Source organism: Anabas testudineus, chromosome 11, assembly GCF_900324465.2.
Source record: "Anabas testudineus chromosome 11, fAnaTes1.2, whole genome shotgun sequence".
Taxonomy (NCBI): Eukaryota; Metazoa; Chordata; class Actinopteri; order Anabantiformes; family Anabantidae; genus Anabas; species Anabas testudineus.
Genome location: NC_046620.1, coordinates 10,702,335 through 10,724,267, shown reverse-complemented (window position 1 = coordinate 10,724,267; position 21,933 = coordinate 10,702,335). Strand labels below are relative to the sequence as shown.

At 42.7% G+C, this 21,933-nt stretch overlaps 1 protein-coding gene across 1 annotated transcript in view; it reads right to left on the bottom strand.

The window, feature by feature from the left end:
* jarid2b (jumonji, AT rich interactive domain 2b) overlaps nt 1-14,239 on the bottom strand; it is a 91,614-nt gene extending 77,375 nt beyond the window's left edge. The window contains exon 1 of the mRNA XM_026348470.1: nt 13,646-14,239. Within this exon, the coding sequence (XP_026204255.1) occupies nt 13,646-13,690 (45 nt within the window). The 5' untranslated portion in view covers nt 13,691-14,239. The remainder of the gene's footprint in view (nt 1-13,645) is intronic.
* Between the last annotated feature and the right edge of the window lie 7,694 nt (nt 14,240-21,933).

Genomic DNA, 21,933 nt, shown 5'->3' with positions numbered 1-21,933 from the left:
CTTGTCTGTGTGTATGTGTGTGTGTGATAATAACAGAACGTAAAAATGAGAAGCAGAAAGACATCTGGACACAGAGTGTAATTATTGCACAGACACCTTCTAAACTTGCAGCTATCTAGTATGAATGTCACAGTTTCTGGATTTCGTAAGATCACTTTTTCAATTCAAGCGTGTGATCCTGTAATGACAGAGAGAGGGATCCTTTTTTTAATCACAGCTGTGGACAGCACCACCACTCAGACTGCTTTCAACAAAAAAAATGTCCTTGACATGCGTTTACTGCTGCTTTATTTAAATCAATTCTTTTTAGAAATGCAAATTAATATACATATATATGAATATAAAAATGTAAACACACGTTTAAATTAAAGTTATGCTTTTCACACCAAGCATCGCCAAAAAAAAAAAAAAAAAAAAAAACAGGGGACAGTGGGATCCTTTCTTTTTCTTTGAGTGGTCCTGGGAGGACATGTTTGAAAGTTGTCTCAAATTACAACTCAAACAACTAAAATGAGATATCTCTGTGGACCCTCTACAGAATTTAAGGTAATTTCCAGGCAGAATTTAATATACGTGAAACCTCTGAAATCAATCAATGCCATGTAACATTATCGTGCACATATGCTGTTTTTTTTTTACGTTTTGTTTTTTTATTTAAATAGTGCTGTGGCCGTGGATTTACAGCTGGCTGCAACTGTTAGTGACTTAACACCTGCAACTAACAGGTGAATAGAGAGAAACAGAGGTGCTTCCCAGACACACAAAAGCCTTATCAGAGCTCCAACCAGTGCACACACACAACCAAGACACAGGAAGCCCACAGAGGGGGAAGCATGTGCCCATTGTCAGAGGGTCTCATGAGCCCCCTGCTCTTTCAGCTCTCACAATAGCTGCATTGATAACACCTACCAGCTAGAGAGATACGAAAGGAAAGGGAGAAGGGACAAAGAGAAAATGAATGAAAAAGGCATTGCAGCCTGTGAATGAAAATGCACTCTCTTCCTTGCTGATCATCCAATTTCCACATATGCAAAGCATAGCTTGACACTGCAACAACATTTTTCGCTTGTCATGAGACAATTAAGAGTTCACTCCTGAAAAGCTGAGCTACAGTGAGATTAACAAAATCAGGAAGCAGTGGAGGCGCATATAACTCCATAGCTTTGCGCTGTTTATCAGTCAGTCATTCAGACGGATTGTCTGACAAGTTATTCATACTTCAACTCCTCTTTTATGGAAATCGTATGCAAACTTGCTGTTGAACACTAGACACATTTGTATGTGTTTGACTTATCCACTTCTCCCACAAGATCCTTGGGTGTTTTTGCAGTTGCTGGAGAAAACACATTATTTCATGGCAGGTTTTTCACTAACAAGTGGAGAGAATGATAAACTTCACTTAGAGATCTCTGCAGTATAAACATATCCAGCCACTCTTTAGTACAGGTGTAAATGGAATAGTGCTAAATGTGGATGGCATTAAAATTACTGCTTGAAAATCAAATTCTCTTTATAGCAGGAGAGGCTGGAGGAAAAAAAGGGGTTAAACACTTAACCACAGGCCCAGCTAAAAATTTTGGATCTCGTGTCAATTGTCAAGTATCGGATAACTCCAGGCCTACAATGATAAATATCTAATCCCTGACATCTTATAGGGTTCCCTGTGCAGCTCTGGAGCCTCTGAATCAATAAGGGTTCCCCCCCCCCCATATGGTGTCATGCCTGTGACACAAGCGAAAGGAGTAATCAGTGGAAATTCACGTGTGCTACAGAGGCAATAGATAGACAAGTGAAAAGGCTCAGAGCTGAGTGAGGGTTTAATTGTATGGTTTGTATCTAAGGGTGATTGATATAGGTTAAGGGTCATAATTCCCATTATATGTGGTGACATAGGCAAAAAATTAAGGATTAAAAAGTCTGACCTGAGTATAATAAATAAATAACCCCTACAACCACTTGTATTATCTATAAAGATGCCACAATGTCGCCGTTAACCTTAAAAACAGGCCGACTTGCCATGTTTAACTACATTAATGCAATGATGTACCAAACAATATTCTTGCTCCACTTACAACAACACTGATCAGGAGAAATGGCTCGTCATGTAAGCCGAAGTCGACGCCGAGATTAAAAATTCAATATAGGCCAAGTCACTCTATATCACAGCCATCGTATTTCAGCCACGCTAATCAAATTCACAAGCATGACCTCTGGGGTATATTAAATGTGTATATAACATGTGTCATCTCTCAAATGTTTTGCAGGGGAGATATCCATCTACACTGGTAAATACAGCGTAAAGGGGAGCCAGCAGCAGTCAAAGTCGCTACAACAAATTTACTCTCCATAAAAATGAGCAGTGGATAGATTTCAGCATGCAGCTTGCCAGAACCACAGGAGGGAGACTAAATGATTATGTTACAACAACACCGCCCCGGCTCTCAGAAAACAACAATCAGGGTCTAGGTAGGATATTGCGGCCGAGTAAAATTAAAGGGGAGTGGGAGCAAGACAGACAGAGGGAGGGAGAGTGGGAGACAGATTTTATAGAGGGAGATCATAAGGCGCTGTGCGACTGTGCTGCTGAGCCAGCAGAGTCAAGCTGCTAGCAAGTAGCCTGCCCTGAAATTCATACATCTTCTTTATGAGTTGACACAAGAAGGAGGCAAGAAAGAGATAAGCTCCTTCTATGTCCACGTAACTCTGACAGACTGATCCTGTGCAGAATACGACCTGTCAATCACTCTGGGCCATTGAGAAGACTACGTGTGACAAACCTTCCTCTCAACATATAGTTTTCCACCGCCGAGAGGAAAGAAACTACGTCTGCTGTGGTCTAGAAAGGGTTAACCGGCAGCAGTCTGAGCCTAATGCAGGCTGGCAGGAAGATAAGATTACCAGTTAGTGTGGTGGTTAATGGAAGCCACCACAGACCTCCACTGACAGTTGACAGGAAAAGCAGGAACATGGGCTGACCACAGTCGCACGAATGCCCCTTACAAACTATCACAGTCACGAGGGTTCAACCTGTCTCTGTGGTCACTGAAAGGGTTAATGTGCACTATCCAAACTGGCTTCACAACCTTCCACATAAAAGCTGTAACATCTCAACTTTTTGATTTCAGACGATACAGAAATATACCATATGCACACACTGCTAAATGTCGACTCAATTTACTTTGCAGCAAAACTGCTCATTTACAACTCACCTAGACCTCACAGTGCCACATCCAAAGCCTATTTTCTCTGTATTCTGCTTTGTCCAACATCTTAAGCCATTTTAAAGCCTCCGTTTGTGTGTGTTGCTATATGATTACACTGTGGCCAGAGAACTCTATGAAACAAAGCCAGGAGTTAGGCGAGGGAGTTCCTCTGCTCAGGGACTTGTAGTGCAGGCCCTGGAGTCCAGTCCCTGATGCAACCACTAGCACAAAAAAAGAGGCAATTAAGAAATGATTTTCACCTCAGAGCTTGGGACAAAACCCTCATACCTCACCCACCCCTTACCCACTAACTCCACTACTACACACAAAGGCAAAGTCTCTGAGGCCTGAGGGGCCCAAAAGGAGGAGGGCAGAAAAGACTGACAAGCTAGTGGAGACAGAGAGAAGAGGGAAGACACAAAGTGCAAAAAAAAGGTAAACAAAGGATAATGAACAAAGGCAAAGGAACATGCATTATAAGAGGAGAGTGAAGAGGTGGAATAGTGGAGGTGATTAGATGGTATTAATGAAACTACAAATTAAAAGGGAGAGAGAGAGGCACCCATATTCCTTATAATCCTTTTGCAGACCATCACTTGAAATTAACCTCAAATAGAGAGTGGATGCGAAGGGAAATAACTGAAATTAAGTCGAAGCACAAAACATTTCTCAGTTTTATACCAGTTTAAGCTCCAAGGGTCAAGCAAGTACAGCTATGCCTGAGAAATATTGCACACTTGTAGATGGTCATGAAGTTACGTAATTTCAAGATACATTCTGTATGACTCAGCCTTTCAAAGAAATTTATTAATGTGTCATATGATGTCAGACAAAACAACAACAACAACAACAACAACAGAAAGTCTCTCTCACACTTTTTAAACTTTTATCAATGGTTTGTGAGATAGAAAAGTATGAGACTTCAGCTATTTATTTCAAGTGAAACACTGCCAGATACTAAGGACAAGCAAGAAAATCGATTTATGATGTAGAGTGAACACACCCTTAAGTTTAAAGTTTGGTGCCAGTTAACATGCACATGGCATTCTGACTCCCAACAGTGTCACATAAACATGCAAGTCACAGCGGCTGTTTTAAATACAGCTAATGCATTACAGACATTAAAAACCTAAGCAACACAATGCTTAGGATCAATCACCATAATGAAACACACTACTTTGCCATAAGTAGGTCTTCACTTTACTTGTGGTTGCTTTGTTCAGGTACACATTTGTTAAATCCATTTGTGCGTGAATATGGCATATAATCAATTTATGTATCACTTCTCCGGCTCAGAAATGAAAAGCAGAATTAAAAATAACTCTCACATATGGAGGTATGGTATGAGTAATATGAAATTCCACTCTTGATTTCAGTGACTGAATGATGAGGCTGTGTGTTCAAAATGAAAACGACTGTCGATAAAGGTGAAATAACTGATCTACTGTCAGGAAATAGGCCAACAACATGAACTGTGAACGTTTACTAGTTTCTTATGACTGTTACAATTTACGGAATATGTCTCACAACAATTAGGGGATACGTGAAAACCAGATGACTAAAGAAGAAACAGAATTATCAAAAATGTAGGGTTTGTTTTTCCTCTGAAACGGCCATTAAAATTATGAGAATAGAAGTGTTTTAAATTTTCTTTTTTCCTCCCCCAATGAGTTTAGGTCTGTACTTAGAGGCAACTAGATTTATTTTTTACAATTTGATTAATCCTTATAAATCTCTATTAAAATTTAAAAAAAAATCTAATGTACAAGCAGCAGACCCACTTGTGAAAATTTCCCTCACCGACTGCATTTTCTCAGTTTCACAGTGCACCCTTGATTCCTCAGACTCACATGATTACAAGACAAATCTAGTAACTTCCCCCAGAATGCAGCCAGGAACCAGACGCTCCAACAACAATATAACTTCACTCTTTATCTGCTGCTTTACCACACACTCATGAGCTGAAACAAAAAAGGAAGAAATGTTTGACTCGCTCAGAAACCTTGTCAGCTTGTCAGTTTCTATAGAAACCTTTGGGTGGGAGATATAAGTGCCCCCCAATCTCACACACACACACACGAAGCATAGAGGAGAAAGCAAAATTGCTTGGGGGGGGGGGGGGGGGGGATATGTTCATCACCATGGTAACTTCCTCCTCGTTGGCTTACAAATTGTATTTACGCAGAGTTTGTTTCGATTTTCTCTTAAGTGCTAACCAACACCTGCATTACTCATTTTAAATGTGTGAAAGTGAGCGTGCATGTACGACAGTCAGGGTTGGATTCAACCAGTGCTTACCTCATTTCCTGTCCACATTCTCAAACCATTACATCCCAAAACAGCTGTTTTGTGATGTAATTGTATTTTTTATTGTGATGTTATTGTAAAACGTGCTTTTCGGGAGAGTTCCCACAACACATCAGCAGACAGGTCTCCCCTTTTCTGCTGTTACTGTGAATATTCCACTTGAGCTCGTGCCTAATTTGATTATTTCTATCCTCTTGGATTTCTTCTCCTTGACGATCACAGGTTGTGATTTCCAGGGCTGGCCCTCTCTCCCCCCTCCAGGCTTTGTGATGTTTGATCCAGGGCCAGGGGACGCCAGCCAGACATTCAACCCAGACTCTGGCGCCCTTCCCTCAGTGTACCATGCACTCTAGCTCCCTGCTGTGAGGCCTGGAGGAAATCATGCAGCCAGGAGAATTGTAAAAGCCCTCATCTATTGAGCAGAGGTTAAAAACAGGGGGAACAATACCTTTGACTCCCACTCTGCTGGTCTCTGTGGAAAAACTTAAAAAGCACCCTTTGCTTAAAAAAAAAGAAATCAATAAGCAAAAAAAAAAGTAAAATCTATATTTCTGTACTGACTCTTTTCAATTCATAGTGCGCTTCATACAGCCTTTCATTTACAGGCACAAAATAAAAACAACCCCTAGGATATCTTATTTTCAGGTGCTTTAACACAAGCTTGGGATGAAGAAGAAAAAGAAGCATAGACAGTGCTGCAAAAGCCACCTCAACAACCTAATCATGTCGCTCAGCAGTCTGATCTTTCAAGCAAATAATTATCACATGCTCATACTTGTTTAAAATTAAAACCGAGTGCCAAGACAAGAGAAAAACATCCCACTGATCATGCAATGGCTCCTCCTCTGCGACTGTCAGGCAATTCTTCTATCCCGTCTCCAGCACTATCCCACAGTAATGCTCCTAACACATCTCTCCGCTCTTTGTAGCTATGCTGAGTAATGGAGTGAAAGAGCTGAGAGGGAGGACATGAGCGATAGAGGGAAACAGAGGGAAATAATGCACTCAGTATTCTATTACAAAGCAAGAAGGGGGGGGGGTAATGCGTTTCTCAGTTTGAAGGATGGAGGTGTACGACAAATGTAAACAAAATGTGTACATACTGACCTGTGAATTAAATAAACCATTTATTCCACCTCTTATAGCTGCCATCCATCCTCAGTAGCAGCACAGAACCTTGCCCCAGCCATGTTTCAGCATTAAAAACAGCTCTTGTCCAGTCTGCTAAATACTGTTTGAAAAGGGTATTTGGTGCAAGTGAGGGCCAAATACAGTTGCTCCTCCTCTTCTATAAGTCTTCTTCCATTAAAGCACTCAGAAAAACATGAGACTTACAAATGCCATCCTACTTTTAAATCAGTAAGCTTCGTATAAAACCTCACCACCTTCACAACATCTAACTTTTTTTTATCATTCACAGAGGCTGAAAAGTAGAGATTAGGCAGCAACAGTGGTCACCCAACCACTTTGCTCCACTGGCTCATTACTCCTCTGGTTAGGGGGGATGGGATGGGGACTGCCATCCTGAATTAAGGCCTCCCTTGCAAGAGGGCAAATGCTTGGTGAAAAGGGTTGCATTCGAGAGCTCTTTAACAGAAGGGAGGTCACCGTTCCACAACTAGACATGCATGTTGGAGAGGCACAAATGACTGCTGTAAAAACGAGGGATAATGATAGTCAAATATATTAAAAAAAAAAAAAAAAAGCTATCACTGGAAAACTACCCTGTGAGAGAATAAATGAGAGCGATTCATTGGCCAAGGTAGAGCTCTGCCAAAGAGGACCTGAATAGGCCAGTGGCTTGTTGGCAGGAATAAACAAACTGCTCCATCATAAAAGAATGATTCATAGATTACTGTGCTTGGTAGAAGGCTTGTGAGAGCATAACACATATCAAGAACAGTTATGAATGTACACTGAACGGTAAAAGTAAAACAGGATTCCCGGACTGACATCTGATGACGACGCACAGTCTGCTTTGCTCAATCAGTGAAAAACTTCAGGATTTCCTTTTCTCAGCATCACAATCACGATGTTTTATGATGATCCATACAGAGTCTTACTGGCACATGTTTGACAATGAAACTGTGGTATTTCTGGCAGAAAGACAGGGAGTAATGGAGGATCGATAGTGACTGAGCCTCCGCTCTGTTGCTTCATCCCTCGAGGCTTAATTCACTAGATGCGTAAAGACGATGGTGTCACAATAGGGGATCAGATGGGATTGACCACAGGATGAAAATGTGAGGAGTGTTTAAACTGATGTAGCTGAGATGAAGTGTGAGGAAAGGGTGAGTGGAGATTGGGCGAGAGGTTGACTAGCAGATATACATTATGGTCATTAAAAGGTAATACCAGTCTAAGCTACAATACCAGAGTGATTCAAAATGGGCAGAAAAACAGCCTAAGGCCTCCAATATCAGATTTATGACATAAGAGGAAGCCCAGAGTTAAGCTCCAAGTTTAACAAGAAGATTTAAGATTTTGTGTATATAATTTAACGATATAAAAATGTTTTCTATTCATTCTACTACTGCTGAATGTCATTCATGGGCCCCCATGCAAGCCTGCAAGGCCAAACTAAAGACAACGGTAAAGTGTTGATTCAGCTTCATAGGGATCCTAAACGGATAAGCTGCAGCAACTACTAATATACACACATACACACACAGACGCACACGCACGAGTGAGCATGTGTGTTCACACACTGAGCCTCTCAGGGCCTGACCAGCTGTCCTGCTCCCCCATCTCCATCCAAACCCACAGGAGCAAGAGGATATAAATCACTCGGCAGAATGAAGACGGGCACGGAAAGAACACACATGGTATATGTGACACACACACACACACACACACACACACACACACACACACACGCACCTGAATTGGCTGTCTACATGTGCAATGTGTCCAACTACTAGAGCATATGCTGTAAAACACACCTACACAAGCCTACGCACACACTGACCATGCCAGAAACACACACGGCATGTGAGGCCAGTGACGCCCAGTTTTATGTCACTACTCCTGCAAACCTACGCCTCCGATATCTGCAAGACGTCTTGGAAGACTGGCCCTAAAACCAGTTATGTCACCTGCAGACTTCAGGTGTACACCTAAAGACCTTGGACTGTGCATGTGTGAGTGTGTGCCGGTGCCAACCGTGAGCTGGAGGTTGTATTCAACGCCAACAGCTGATAAGACAAAAGGTCATATTGCATAACAGGAGTTTGTGCTGCGTGTGTGACATAATGTTTAGAAAAAGAGACGCAAGAGAAGAAGAGGGAGGTACTCAGGGAGACAGTCTGCATTTATGTCATGTTATTTATTAGAGAAAGAGCTGAGTGGTGATGCATTTGGCCGCTGAGCATCCATCGTCTGTCCAAATTGAAGCCGGCAGCTCAAAGAACGCCTGTAATGATGCAGTAAACTCTCTCTTGGCAAAGAAGGCTATATTTAAAAGGGAAAAAAGTGATCCCTTCTTCTCATTTAGGCACAAACTTAATAAATACATAAATAAATAATGCTGAATTAAAAGAGCCTGTGCTCGCCAACTTCACTCCCAGAATTTTTTCTGGCAGTGCTTGTTAAGTCGCCTGGCCCTGTAAGAGGAGTGATGAGGCCAAAGGGATGCGAGGCTGAGCCTGCAGCGTGAGAAGGACTTCCTTCATGCTGTCATATGTATATATTTATTTCATTTTTATTTTTAAAACACAAAAGTGGGGGGAGAAACTGAAGCCTGTTAATATTGTAGCTAACTACAAACTAATCTTGCTCCACTAGAAATGTAACCAACTTAAACCCAAAGCTGAAGAGCATAATTCTGTACTCATGATGTGACATATAAATGCACATAACGAGTGACATATACGCTTCATTTGTTTCGCTTACTTTCCATTGTGTGCAAATTGCTGGCACTGGACTTCTTAGATTCTTGGCAGTTACTTGTATACAGATACAGTTTGGCAATATAATCAAAGCAATCAAATCAAGGGATATGTTACTTCCAAATTAAACAGCATTGTCCTCTGTTGCATATTGTTTAAGGTTGTCACTGCTACTTTAAATGTGCAACACTCATTACCTTACACGCTGGTGGGATGGGGATTCATTCATAAAAATAAAAAAAAACTGTTGTGTAAAGCGACAATGGAAAAAAATCATCAAGCATTTACACGAAGCACTTATCTGTTACCAGAGTGCCTTTCACAGGTGCCTCATGAAGCATAGACATAGTGGACGTTGTCAAATAAACAGGAAGTTAAACATTGCTTTGCCACACTACACTTTGGTTTGCCTTGGTAGCCACAGCGACAGTGAGGTTGCAAAGTGAACCCTGCCATGTTGCACACGTGAGGAGAAGGGAGCTCATGAAAGAAGAATCTGCATTGAAACATAAGGTTAAATGAAGCGCATTGAGACTCGGGCACGGTGAAAAAACAAGCCTGTGACACTCTTCATGGGCCTACATGAGGCCCACATTTCATTTTGGACAGCCCAAGAACGAGAGAGCGAGACAGAGACACGGAGAGAGGGGAGATAAAGAGAGGAAGAGGAGGGGGGAGAGTCTGTGCCTTTGCACTCCTCATTCTGCCCCCACTCTCTATTTTTGTTTCCTCTTTTTGTGCACGCTCAACGCACACACTCGCAGTGCAATGGATTTTCTACTTGGCCCTCATCAGTTGTGTGCCTGATGAAACAAACACTGACAGCCTCTTTACATTTGTAAAGGCCCCTGCAGCAGCTGTGCTTGTCCCACAAACACACACCGTGCGTGCACACAAACACGCACCCACTCACACACAACCTTTGAATCCGAGGCCTAGCCCAGCTGGGGCCTACAGGAAGAGTCGACTCTGCACAAAATGGCCCTGGCTGCACTGAGCTACACTGTGTGTCGTGCTCTCCTGCTTTTCTCACTTACACGATTTCTCAAACACACACACACGTTAACGGTGTGTGTCATGTTTCGTTAGACAGAACAACACTGTCGCACGTTAGCGCTCGCTACCTCAGCCGTTATACAGCACCTAGCCCTCAACCACTGGCTTGAAAGGCAACAACAAATTTAAAAAAAAACCCAACAAAAAACATTTTTGATTGAATTTAATTTGAACATACAGAGGTGTGTTCTCTTACTCGTGCACTGTCAATCAACCTGACATCAGTGATGAAGCATTTTTTAGAGGAGAAAAAAAACTGACTGGCTTTTCTTTTTGGTTCTGTTCACAGACGTCTATCAATCCTAGTGGAAAATGATAATTGCCTTGCCTTGTTTGCTTTTATTAAGAACTCATCCCCCTTTTTCCCCCCAATCATTTTATGACTGATGAATTTTAATATCATTCGCAGATAGTGGGTGTTTGTTGGATACAGAGGGTGGGGGTGGAGGGGTAACAACTCACACTCATGTTTCAGGGGAAATGGTTAAGCCAAGCATGTATAATTGTCTTACGCTAATTAAGGGGGGGTGGGGGGTTTGTATGGGCCAGGAGTCCTGTCTCAAAGCCTGGAGAGGTGGGGCTTTGGGGATCTGGACTACTCCAGGTTGTGCTAGAAATGCACGTTTGGTCCAGGCAACACTTCATGCATCATCTGCAGCGGCCGACAACACACGACAGATGTGACACACACATGCAGAAGAAACAGAAACGTGGATCCTGCAGTTGGATGCACCACTTCCCCTAGCCGTAATACTCTGACTTCAGTTCTAATTATACAACCAGGTTATGAATAGACCAAGAAAAAGAAAAATACAAAAAGAGGTCATACAATTTTAGAGAATGTGACACCGTTGGCCACCGTAGTCTGGCTCTGTTTTTAGAGGGGACTTTTGTTTCAGTTAGTCATGATTTCTATGGCGCATCCTGTTTCCTCAATTCAGAGGAAGGATCACAATAACCTGACAGGACCAAAAACGTTGCCAACTCTGCAGGATTTTGTTAACAAATGGAAACTGAAGTGCATTGTGTCAATTAATGCTAATTAGTGCAAGTGAAACTACTTGTGCATGGTCAGGGGGGTGAATCTGTCTTGGATTTACAATGTAAAGGCTGACTATGACAAAGCACTAGGGATAGTAGTCACTGCAATGATATGCACAAGAACCTAGGATCCAGGGCAGCATGATAGATGTGCCTTTAAGGGAGGGAGGGGGGGGGGCTCACATTGGTGTCGCTTTCCAACTAATAAATGTTAAGGCCAATACATTTAAGAGCGGCTGTGTTGGAAAGATACAAAAAAAAACCTGTAGAGGAAATGCCGATGTTCCTAAACAGCATCCTGTTTAACAGTGGGCTTTTAGATAATACAATCGCAGACGCTTTTATCCAAAGCGACTTACAAGAGAGATACAAAGCCAGCAAATATCTGAGAACTGTAGAAAGTAAAGTGCTGCAGGATCATCACACCATCCAAGTAAGTGGAGAACATGAGACTGAGTGGATTACTGGCTGAGGGAGACAACAACAACGCTCTGTTGGCATTTAAAAGTAATAATAACAATAATAATAATAATAAACAGCTTTTAAGCACGTGGAGACAACCCGCTCATGGTGTGTTCACGTGCATCTGCGGACCTGTTGCTCCTTTGCAGCATTCAAACTGAGCAGTCCTTCAGTCTGGGTCTCTGGAGACGCTCCGCACGTTTAGATGCGGGGTCGTCCCCGCAAACTGCAGCCTCTCGGCGCCGCGAGGCCGCCTCGCGCGACTCCACGCAGCAACCTGGCCGCGGCTCGCGTGACTCGTACAAACGCTCGAGACAACTTGCCACGAACTCAGTGGAGGGGCCCGGCGCGTGGAGCCGGAGCCGCGCTCGCGTCATGACGTGAACACAGGTACGAGGAAGAGAGCGAGGCTCCGGCGGAACCCCGTCCCGACGAGGCCGAACCCCGTCCCGACGAGGCCGAACCGCCGCAATCCACGTCCCCCCCACCCCTACTGGGGGGGTTACTCGCAGAAAGAAAATGGTTGCTTCTTGGTATCGCTTCATACATGAGCCTCTGCAATGCGACTGTACACACACGCACACGCACACACACAATGAGACTGGATCCCTACAACAACCACAACAACCGTGCAATGTGCGGTTTCATGTGAATTCGGTTCGAGGACGAGACCCACAAAGGCTCGTCAGCTAACCCCCCCGGTGGTGCCGCAGGATAAACGGAGTTATCCCTCAGCGGGCTGCTGCGATACGTGCTCCTCCACAGAGGTCACACGGAGACCTGCTACACGCCCGGGACCCTGTGGACTTATCACCGGCTGTGGACGAGGCCGGGGCACCGTCAACAAACCCAAATGTCCCCATGTTCAAGTGTGTGTGTGTGGTGGGGGGGGGGGTGGGGGGGGGGGGGAGAAATGAGCCAATATGCTGAATCGCATGACCCTCTTTTCCTCTTTATGGAGAAAATTAAAGAGCCACAACAGTCCGTGTCGGTTTACTAACCCTCCTGTAATAAAACAGACAGCACCGACGGAGCGGAAACCACCGTGGACGCAACCGGCACACGTTTCCTCCGAGCTCCGGGGCGAGAGCTCGGCTCTCAAGCGGGGACAACACGCTCAGCATGGGACGACATGGAAGCCGAACTAGCCGAGCCATGGCCGACAGGCTCGTCTTCACGGGCTCTGAATAGGGAGAAACGGGGCGCGAACAAAAGCCTCCTCTTTTTTTTTTTTTTTTATTTATTCATTTTCTCCTTCCACAAACACTTGAGCAAGTGTTTTGAATTCAGACCTTTATAAAGCCTTTTAAAAAGACGCCGTGTGCCGCGTTCAAACGAGTCGAAGCGAAGCAGCCGACGTTCAAATCGCCTCCAACATGTCTGGTGTCGGAGAAACGCTGCAGCGCAGGAGCCCGAGTCAAACACCGCTGCCTCCTGCAAACGCAAACGGGGAAATGGTCCACAGGCTCCGGGGGGGGGGGGGGGCAACTTACAGCTGTTGCCTTTTAAACGATATGTGACCCAAACACTAGGCCCAGACGAGCTGGCTGCTGGTGCCCTTCACAGCCGCTGATGAAAGTTTACGCATTTTCATCGAGACGAGCCGAAACTTGAATAGAGCGATTTTGTGTGTGTGTGTGTGTGTGTGTGAGCATTAAAGGCGACAATGTGTGTGTTTTTTTTACTTACATATTTCTTCTGAATGATATTCCTCTTAGGTCTTTCCTTGCTCATTATGCAATCCCCCCAAAAAAAATGTTTGGCTATAGAGAGAATGGCCACATGAATTTCTTTCTTTGACTCTCGCCTTTCCCGGAGCACCACCACCACCACCAAATGACGATTTAAATCCCCGGCTCTGTAGGAAAAGCTCGCTGGCTCTGCACGATCCTCCTCTCGGTGTTTCCCTTCAACTATGCGGATGTTAATTCCAAAATTCAAGGGTCGACGACGGACGGGGACGGACTGAAGCCAAACTCAGTCGTGGAGAACATAGTCAAAACAAACGCACAACAATAAGTTCCATCGGCCAGAGCAGCTCGGCTTCTCGTCTCTGCGCACTCACTCCCGGCTCCTTTCAAATACATGAATCTGCTCGAGGGGACGTCCGCAAGTTACATCTTGTTCGAGGTGACGACGCGATGAGAAGTTAATAAATAAAAATAAAAAAAATAAAACGTTAGGTGTCACGTCCTCTTTTTTTATTTTTTTTATTTTCTCTTCTTCTGGCTGGAGCCTGCGGTCGACGAGCGAGCTCTCCAGCGGCACGGCTCTACTGACGGAGAGCAGCTCCTTTCTTCCCCAGCCTCAGCCTCTCAGCCTATCACGTCCTCCTCCATTCAGCGGCAACTTCAAAATCCCGATGCGTCGACCCCAAACGCGGAACACCGTGCTGGAGATGGCTCAATGCTCCCCGATTGATTTATTATATGGTGGTGGCAGTTGCACTACGCACCTTTATAGTGATTGTGCGCTAAATGGTGCGTTTGGGTACTTTCAATTTGGACGTTGGACGCATGGGGAGTCACAAGTTAGTGTAGACGTCCCCTGTACAGTTTAAATTCTAATACTGACATGTGCGCAGGGATATGTAAGTGAGATAGTTTTTATTTCTTGTCAGCATCTTATGAAGGGGCTTTATGATATGATTCAGTCAAGCTCAATGAAGAAGCTAGGCCACACAAAATAAGGTGGGGGTTCCTAAATCTTTATGTAAATTGAAGTCCCAACCCCCAACTTTCACACCACCCTCACAACCTTCAACCATGTGGTTAAACATTAAAGCCCAGACCTGGATTCTGTTAAATGTGCCTTGGGGAATCTATCAGCTAAGAAAACCTTGCAAGTTTTGGTTACATACAGTAATTTAGTCTGGAAAAGCATCTTGTTCAAAAAAGTAATGCTTATATATTCATATATATATGTTTATTTTGTGGGATGTGGGCACGCCACTTTGTGAAGTGGTGCTCTAAAATATGCAGGTCAATCTGAATTTTACACATTGGTCCCTCGGCTCAGTTGCACAGCTCCAATCTGTTTGGCTCCCACTGATCTGATCGAGTGTCTCAGCATTTTACCACCCATGTCAAACCAGAAATGCATTATCATGAAAGCACAATGGCCATTTTATGATTATAAATGCACTAACACTATCAGCACTGGCTGATTTTCTAAGATTTAAATAGAGAAAATGTGTTTATATGGAGCCATGTATACTGTTCAGTTAATACTCATACTTTTCTGCTATCCACTAGCTAACTGGGTGTCCTCATCCCCCTCACTTGAAGTGGGATTGCTGTGTCATTACTCTAATATACCGAGTGGGTCGATTGCTCTGCATGAACCCCAGAGGTAGTTAAGAGTAATGTGTGTGTGGGCAGTGTTACAAAAAGACACAGCTACACTTGTAGGCTGTACACCTCTGAAAAGAGCTCTGGCTGTAGCACAATGTTTCCTTGTAAATTCTATTTAAGCCTTTAACCCATTGTCATCCCATCCTTAGTCATCCAAGACAAAGAACTGCTTCACAAAAATCTGCACCAGGGCTGTTTGTCTGCCACTTTTACTCCAGACTGGAGTAAGTAGAAATTGGTACAGGTATCCATGGCATACAGAATCCTAATTACTTTGTTGATTGTTATTGCCTCTATAACCACTGACATACTAATCAGCCGCTGCTGTTGTTGTGTTTTTTGCAAATTAGCAAATGTTAGCCTGCAGACATACAAAACTAAGATGGCAAACATGCTAAACATCATGCCTGCAGCCTTCTAGGCCATGGAGCTTGACAATGTTTAACCTCTTTCAGACTGCACTGATTATTCTAAAGGCATTTGAACGTGTGAGCTTTATGTCTGAATGGGCACATTGGTCAACTTTCAATGAACGGTCTGATGGTAATCTTACCAGATCAGAATTAGTCACATTTACATAACACGTCCATCACTTTAGTAGAGGTTAATCTTGGTGTCATCAGTCCATAAAACCTTCTTCCAGAACTTTTGTGGTTTATCTCTGTACTTTTCTTCAAACTCTGATTCTTATTACTGATGAGGCGTTTGCTTCTTGTGGTGTGGACTGTATTTTTACAGATGAAGTCTTGTTCCAGTGGTGGATTGTGAAACCTTCACCCCTGCTCTGTGGAGGTTGCTGGTGATGTCACTATTGTTTTGTTTTTTGTCCTGTTATCAAAATGACTTGGCTTTATTCCAATAGACAGCTCTCTGTTTTTAAAGTCCTCACAGGTAAAACTGAGGCTAAAGCCAAATATATTCATTTAGAGATAGATATTATTTAAAAATCAATCCCTCGGAGCACACATGGGCAGCAAGAAACATATGTCAATCACATTTCAATACTTTGTACATAGCATCATAAAAAAAGCTTAAATTCTGAACTTTCATTTTATCATGCCTTGCTATTGCAATACTTTATAGTGGGCCTACCAGTCTAGGAAGTGACCCTTTAAAAGCTTTGGAAATTCAGTTCACTACAAAGCTCACCTGGTTAATGCCCCAAACAGCAATTACATAAGAAAAAAAGTTACACACTCGTGTTTGTACACCATGTTGTAGTTTGAAAACTCTGGGTTTCGACTGTGCAACCAAATTTCAAGGCACTTCAAAGGTACCAGATATTATAATGCTCTATTAAAAAGTAGGGCACAAACGTGGTTTCTGTGAAACGGGTCTTGTTTGAGACTCAGTGAATGATTCTTACTGATGTTTTCTACACGTTCACATTTCAAACCTCATGTTATCTGCATGTCTTTGCACTATGATAGGAAATGTTGAAAGGTGCTTCAGCACATCACTGAACTCCTCAAAGCTGTGTTATAAGATATCAGCAGCATTTGTGCAATCATGCTGATTATATTATCATTCATGTAATAAGGAAGAGCTATTGATTCCTTTTTTGTGTTTGATGTAGATTTAGCATTAGACGCCAAATGATCAAAGCACTGAACTTACCCATGAATGCATGAACAAAAACACTAAATCAATAACTTACAGGTCAATAACTCTAAGTGAGGCTGGCTGATGACACGATATTTATGTAGCTATTCATTAAGCTACGATCTATTTATCTATTTAATATAAAAACTGAATTCCAAGTAATAGTGAAGAGGATCATGAATCCAGAAATCTAAGGTAGATAACTCACTACCCGGATTTAACTAAGCAAATAGGTAAGAGCCTCCCATTGGATAATTACTGCATGGATGATTATTTTTCAGCTGGCAACAAGTTATTTAACTCTAACTGATGCAGTGAGTAGCTTCTTATTTCTTAAACAACCATGTCTGAACACACATCCTGTGGTTGTGGAAAAGATGTTTATCTGTTTCAGAAGGTTGCAATTATTGGCATGAATCAAGCAAAGAAAACATCTAAGGAGATTGATGAAACTACTAAAACTGGGTTAAGAACTGTCCAATGGAGGAAGGTCACGATGACACGGGCATATTCCAAGATGACAATGCCAGGATTCACTTACACTCAAATTGTGTAAGAGTGGTTCAGGAAGCATGACCCATCATTTTCACATATGGTTTGGCCACCACAGAATCCAGACTATAACCACATTGAGAATCTTTGAGACTTGTGCAGTGGTCCAACTCTCATATTATCAATACAAGATCACAGTAAAAAAATCAATGTAACTCTGGATGAGAATAAATGTTGTGACATTGCAGGAGCTTATTGAAATGATGCTATGGTGAATGTGTGTAATCAAAGCTAAATGCGGTCCAACAAAATATTAGAGTGTGTGACTTTCATTCTGGATGGTCAGTGTATATATCAGTATATGTCAAATATATTGTTAATCATTGCAATGTGTTTATATGAATAGATCCGTTTAGTATCCTTATCAGTGATGTCTTGTCCTCTTGAGAGTGTCAAGAAAGAGTCAGGTGAGCTTTTGAGTCGAGGCTGTGGAACACACCGCCTTTAGCCCCCATCACCGTGCACTCTCAAGGGCTTTACCGGGGTCTTCTGCCCTGCTGGTGCTGACATTTAGACCCACATGAATCAATGAGACAAGCTGTGGAGGAATGTCTGAATTTCACCGCAGCCCTCCCCATGGTTCATATTTAGCCCACACCATGTACAGGCAAAAGGCTTCCAGGGTCTTAGACACATTTTTAGTTGTGCTTACAGAAAACATGCTGCCAGCTTGATTTTTTTTAAACAAACCTATATTAAAAGTAAATATAATAGTCTGTGTAATCATGGTCAATGCATGTCAAAGTCAATGCATGACAGCAAGAAAAAGATCCAGACAGCTGATTTGAGTTTTTGAATAATTTATTAAAGTAAAAGCTCAAGAGACGAAGATTGTGTTTGTGTCATTTTTGTATGTGTGTGTGTTCTTGAATGTCGTGTTTCAGACGTGTTGGACTGCTCTGCACTTGTATAAATGGCTGAGGCATTTGCACCAGTGGATTTAGGTGTGTGTTTGTGTGTGTGTGTGTGTCTTTTTATGTATGTGTGTGATGGAGAAGGCCAGGGATTGATTAGAGCTTTCACTCTCAATGTGGTTAATTGCCCAGTGAGGCTTAGCAGACGGTGCTGGCTAGATTGATGTCCGATAGCCAACAAGAGGGGGAGTCATGGTGTGCTTGCGTGAGATGTAGGGTGGGTTGATTTACCGGGTTGCTGGTATTGGGGAAGAAAAGGGGCAACAACTCCCAAATTAATGTTGAAAGATTGAATGTTTAAATAGTGTACAGTGTTGAAAAAAAATATCCAAAGGAGGTTCCTGAACACAAAAGGAAAAATCAAGTTAATGTAATCACATCAGCTGTAAATAACACAGGAAGTAAAGAGAGGAAAATACTCAGCCATGTCATGCTCTTTGTGTAGCAAGTACTACCTCCCCTTTTAGCAGAAGCTTCCTTTGAATGTAGTTCAGCAATGACTTATGTCAATGTCTTATTCTTTAAAAAACAATTGATAAATCAGTTATTTCAAAACCGTATTTATCTACACTTGACTTAAGTAGAAATTAGTGAGCCTTTGCTACAATTGCTAATAAAGCTTCAGCCCTGCTCTCAAAGATTCTTGCACAATGTGTGAATTAACATCTGGGACACACTTCAGAATTGAATTTCTAACATGAAGCTTGAAATGAAAGCTTGACAGTTGTTTAGTGATAACACAGTGTGTTCAGTGAGAGAATTTTCGTTTGACATTCATCTCATGAAGAAATCATTGTTTAATGACGTTTTTGCACTTTTATGTTGGTGCAAAATGTTGGCTCCAATTTACTTGGCTGAAATTTAAATCTTATAAATACGCTCATAAAAGTGAGGTTAACCTCCTCCACAGCTACCCTCACATCTCCCTTTGCACTGAGGGACCTGTTGAGATCACAAACACTGTTTATTTTTTTGACAACCCCCATATACACACGCTTACATGCAAGCATGCACCTCCCTTCCTAAAGGGACTTGTGAATCCCCACTCTACTACCATGGATAATTGGACACCTTGAGCATCAGAATTCCCCTGCTGAAAGAACATGGGCACCAGCAGTGTAGATTCACATCAGCTTTGTCAAATGCAAGCACAACAGTGAGGATGAGACAGAGACAGACGCAGGCTCGGTTGAACCTTAACTACAAGTTAAATTTGAAAGATACACAAAACCCCTTTGGCAGTGATTCCTTCTGATTCAATTCACATGTTGAAAATCTCACTTCCTGAGCTGTGGTGTGGTAGGGTGGGATCAACGCGAGGCATATCCACGCCCTCAGGCTCCAGGAGGAAGTTGTCCTCAGGGCAAAGAACCACAATCAGTGTGCTCTTCACTGTGCCCTAAGTTGACCCATCTGGAAGCTAAATGCAAAACCGTCTGAAGATCAGGGTCAAGGGATGACTTGCCCTTATTTCTACCCCCAAGGCTGTTGTTGTATTTCACTAATGAGGCAAGTCTCCTGAAGCTCACCTGGAAACCGCAAATCCAGATATACCTGATAAACTACAGGTTTTCTAACAACAAACCAACGGTAAAATGGTCTGAAATAGGTCGTGTAAGTTTAAAAAAACATTTAAACATTCTCTATAGTGGTCATGTCACTTAAATGCATAACATTTGGATTTGTCCTTGTCTTTATAAGGTTTTTAGCCTTTTAGTTGTGTTAGTACAGTGATACCAGTGAGATTCAGAAAGTCTTTAATCCATGTTTAAAGTAAAAACATGAACTTCCATTATCCTGCTTTACAATATGCCTCTGTACAGTTTCACAACTCCAGTGTTTTGAAATTTAATGCTTTAACGCTTTTATCCAAAGCGACTTACAAGTGACGTACAAGGCAAAAAATAACATCACCTCTTTGCGCTCATTCAAAAAATAACATCACCTCGTTGCTCTCATTCATGAGCCCAATCTTTTTGCCACCTGTATTTATTCATCCGTTCTTCTGTAAGTCCAGTTTCCCCATTCAGTAGTTTGTCATCATTCAACTCTCATTCCCCTTTTTCTCCTCAAACCAGTCTGGACTGGAGTACGGTGTGGATGAGCAGCCACGCATGAATCACTCATGAGGAACAAGCAGCGCTGTAGAGTTGCCAGGTCCCTTGTGTGTATCTAGCCACACAGAGAGTAATAGCGTTCAGCCACAAAGCTTCTATAGCCCAGGAGTGACTGGCTGACTCATGTGGGTCAAGACCTGCCACAGGTGGGGGATCCCAGGGTGAATAACCTCCCCCCCGACGGTAGGCAGCCACAGACTCGGCTCCCCTTTTCACCCATCCAGGACACCTGCACTGGACACAAAAGCCATCCCTCTCCAATTCTTTGAGGGCATAAGCAGCTAGAGGAAAATGACGTGGGGAAGAACGGAGCAAGGGAGAAAGAAACAGCGTTGGATGGATCTCTGTGGGGGCTGCCTCAATCGTAGCCGTGCGGAAACAAAGTAACACAAACTCAAGCCACAGCAGGGGAACAGCTGGAGCACACAGGGACGGCTGTCTGGGTGGTCTGAGAGGAAGAGAGAAAGAAAGCATGTGAGCTTGAAGGAGAAATGAGTGCGAATGAAAGACAGAGCGCGGGTTTGGGTAAGGATAGAGATGCTGAAAATAGATACTGTTAAAGACAAGTAGCCACAAAGACAGAAAACAAGATGGGTAAAGACAGATTAAGAAAAGCAGCTCCATTTGAGTTTCCCCTATTCCTGCAACTATGGCAAATCAATATACATCAATATCTAATTATTTGAAGAAGCCCTTGCCCCAGTAGCTCTATTGGATGGGCGAGTGTAATTCAAAATGCAGGCCAAACCACCTCTGTGCAAACACAAATGACTGAGTATATTTAAAATTCATGTCAAATGTCTCAAAGATTGGTTGATTTACTATTCTTGCTGATCGCATGCACACGCACCCCAACTTAACAGTTGTACAATCATTGTCACTCAGTCTTTCTGCCTTTCACGCAGACAGTCATAAAAGTGGTTTAATCCAGCTGCTGTTATCAAAACAGTTTAATTAATCTTTCAGCATAACCAAAGTTATGGGTGTTTGGTTTTGGGAAAACATTTGATAACCTCCTCACAAAAGAGAAGCATTCAGTTGCACACAGAAAGCCAATATCCCTTTGCTTTTTTCATTGGAGGCTCATCACACCAACATGGTTTGCATGATAAAAAAGAAGGTAAGTCATGCGGGAGGTCCTACTCATTTGCATATCCCCTGGGTGCACGGTGTAATTTAGCTACATATGTCCCTTCCCTAATAGGCTGGAGTTGGCTCAACGCGAGGCTTGTGTTTTTGGAAGCGACCTTGCTTGATTGTCTATTCGGATTCGCAGCTCTGCTCTGATTTGCAATTGAAAGGCACGTAATTGTACTTGAACTAACTGAATAACTATAGGTTTTTTTTTTTTTTTAAAGAGGGAGGGTATGTGAGGGAAAAGGTGTTTTTTTGTATTCAAGCTTGTCATCACTGAGTGTCATGTACTCCATGGGGTGCTG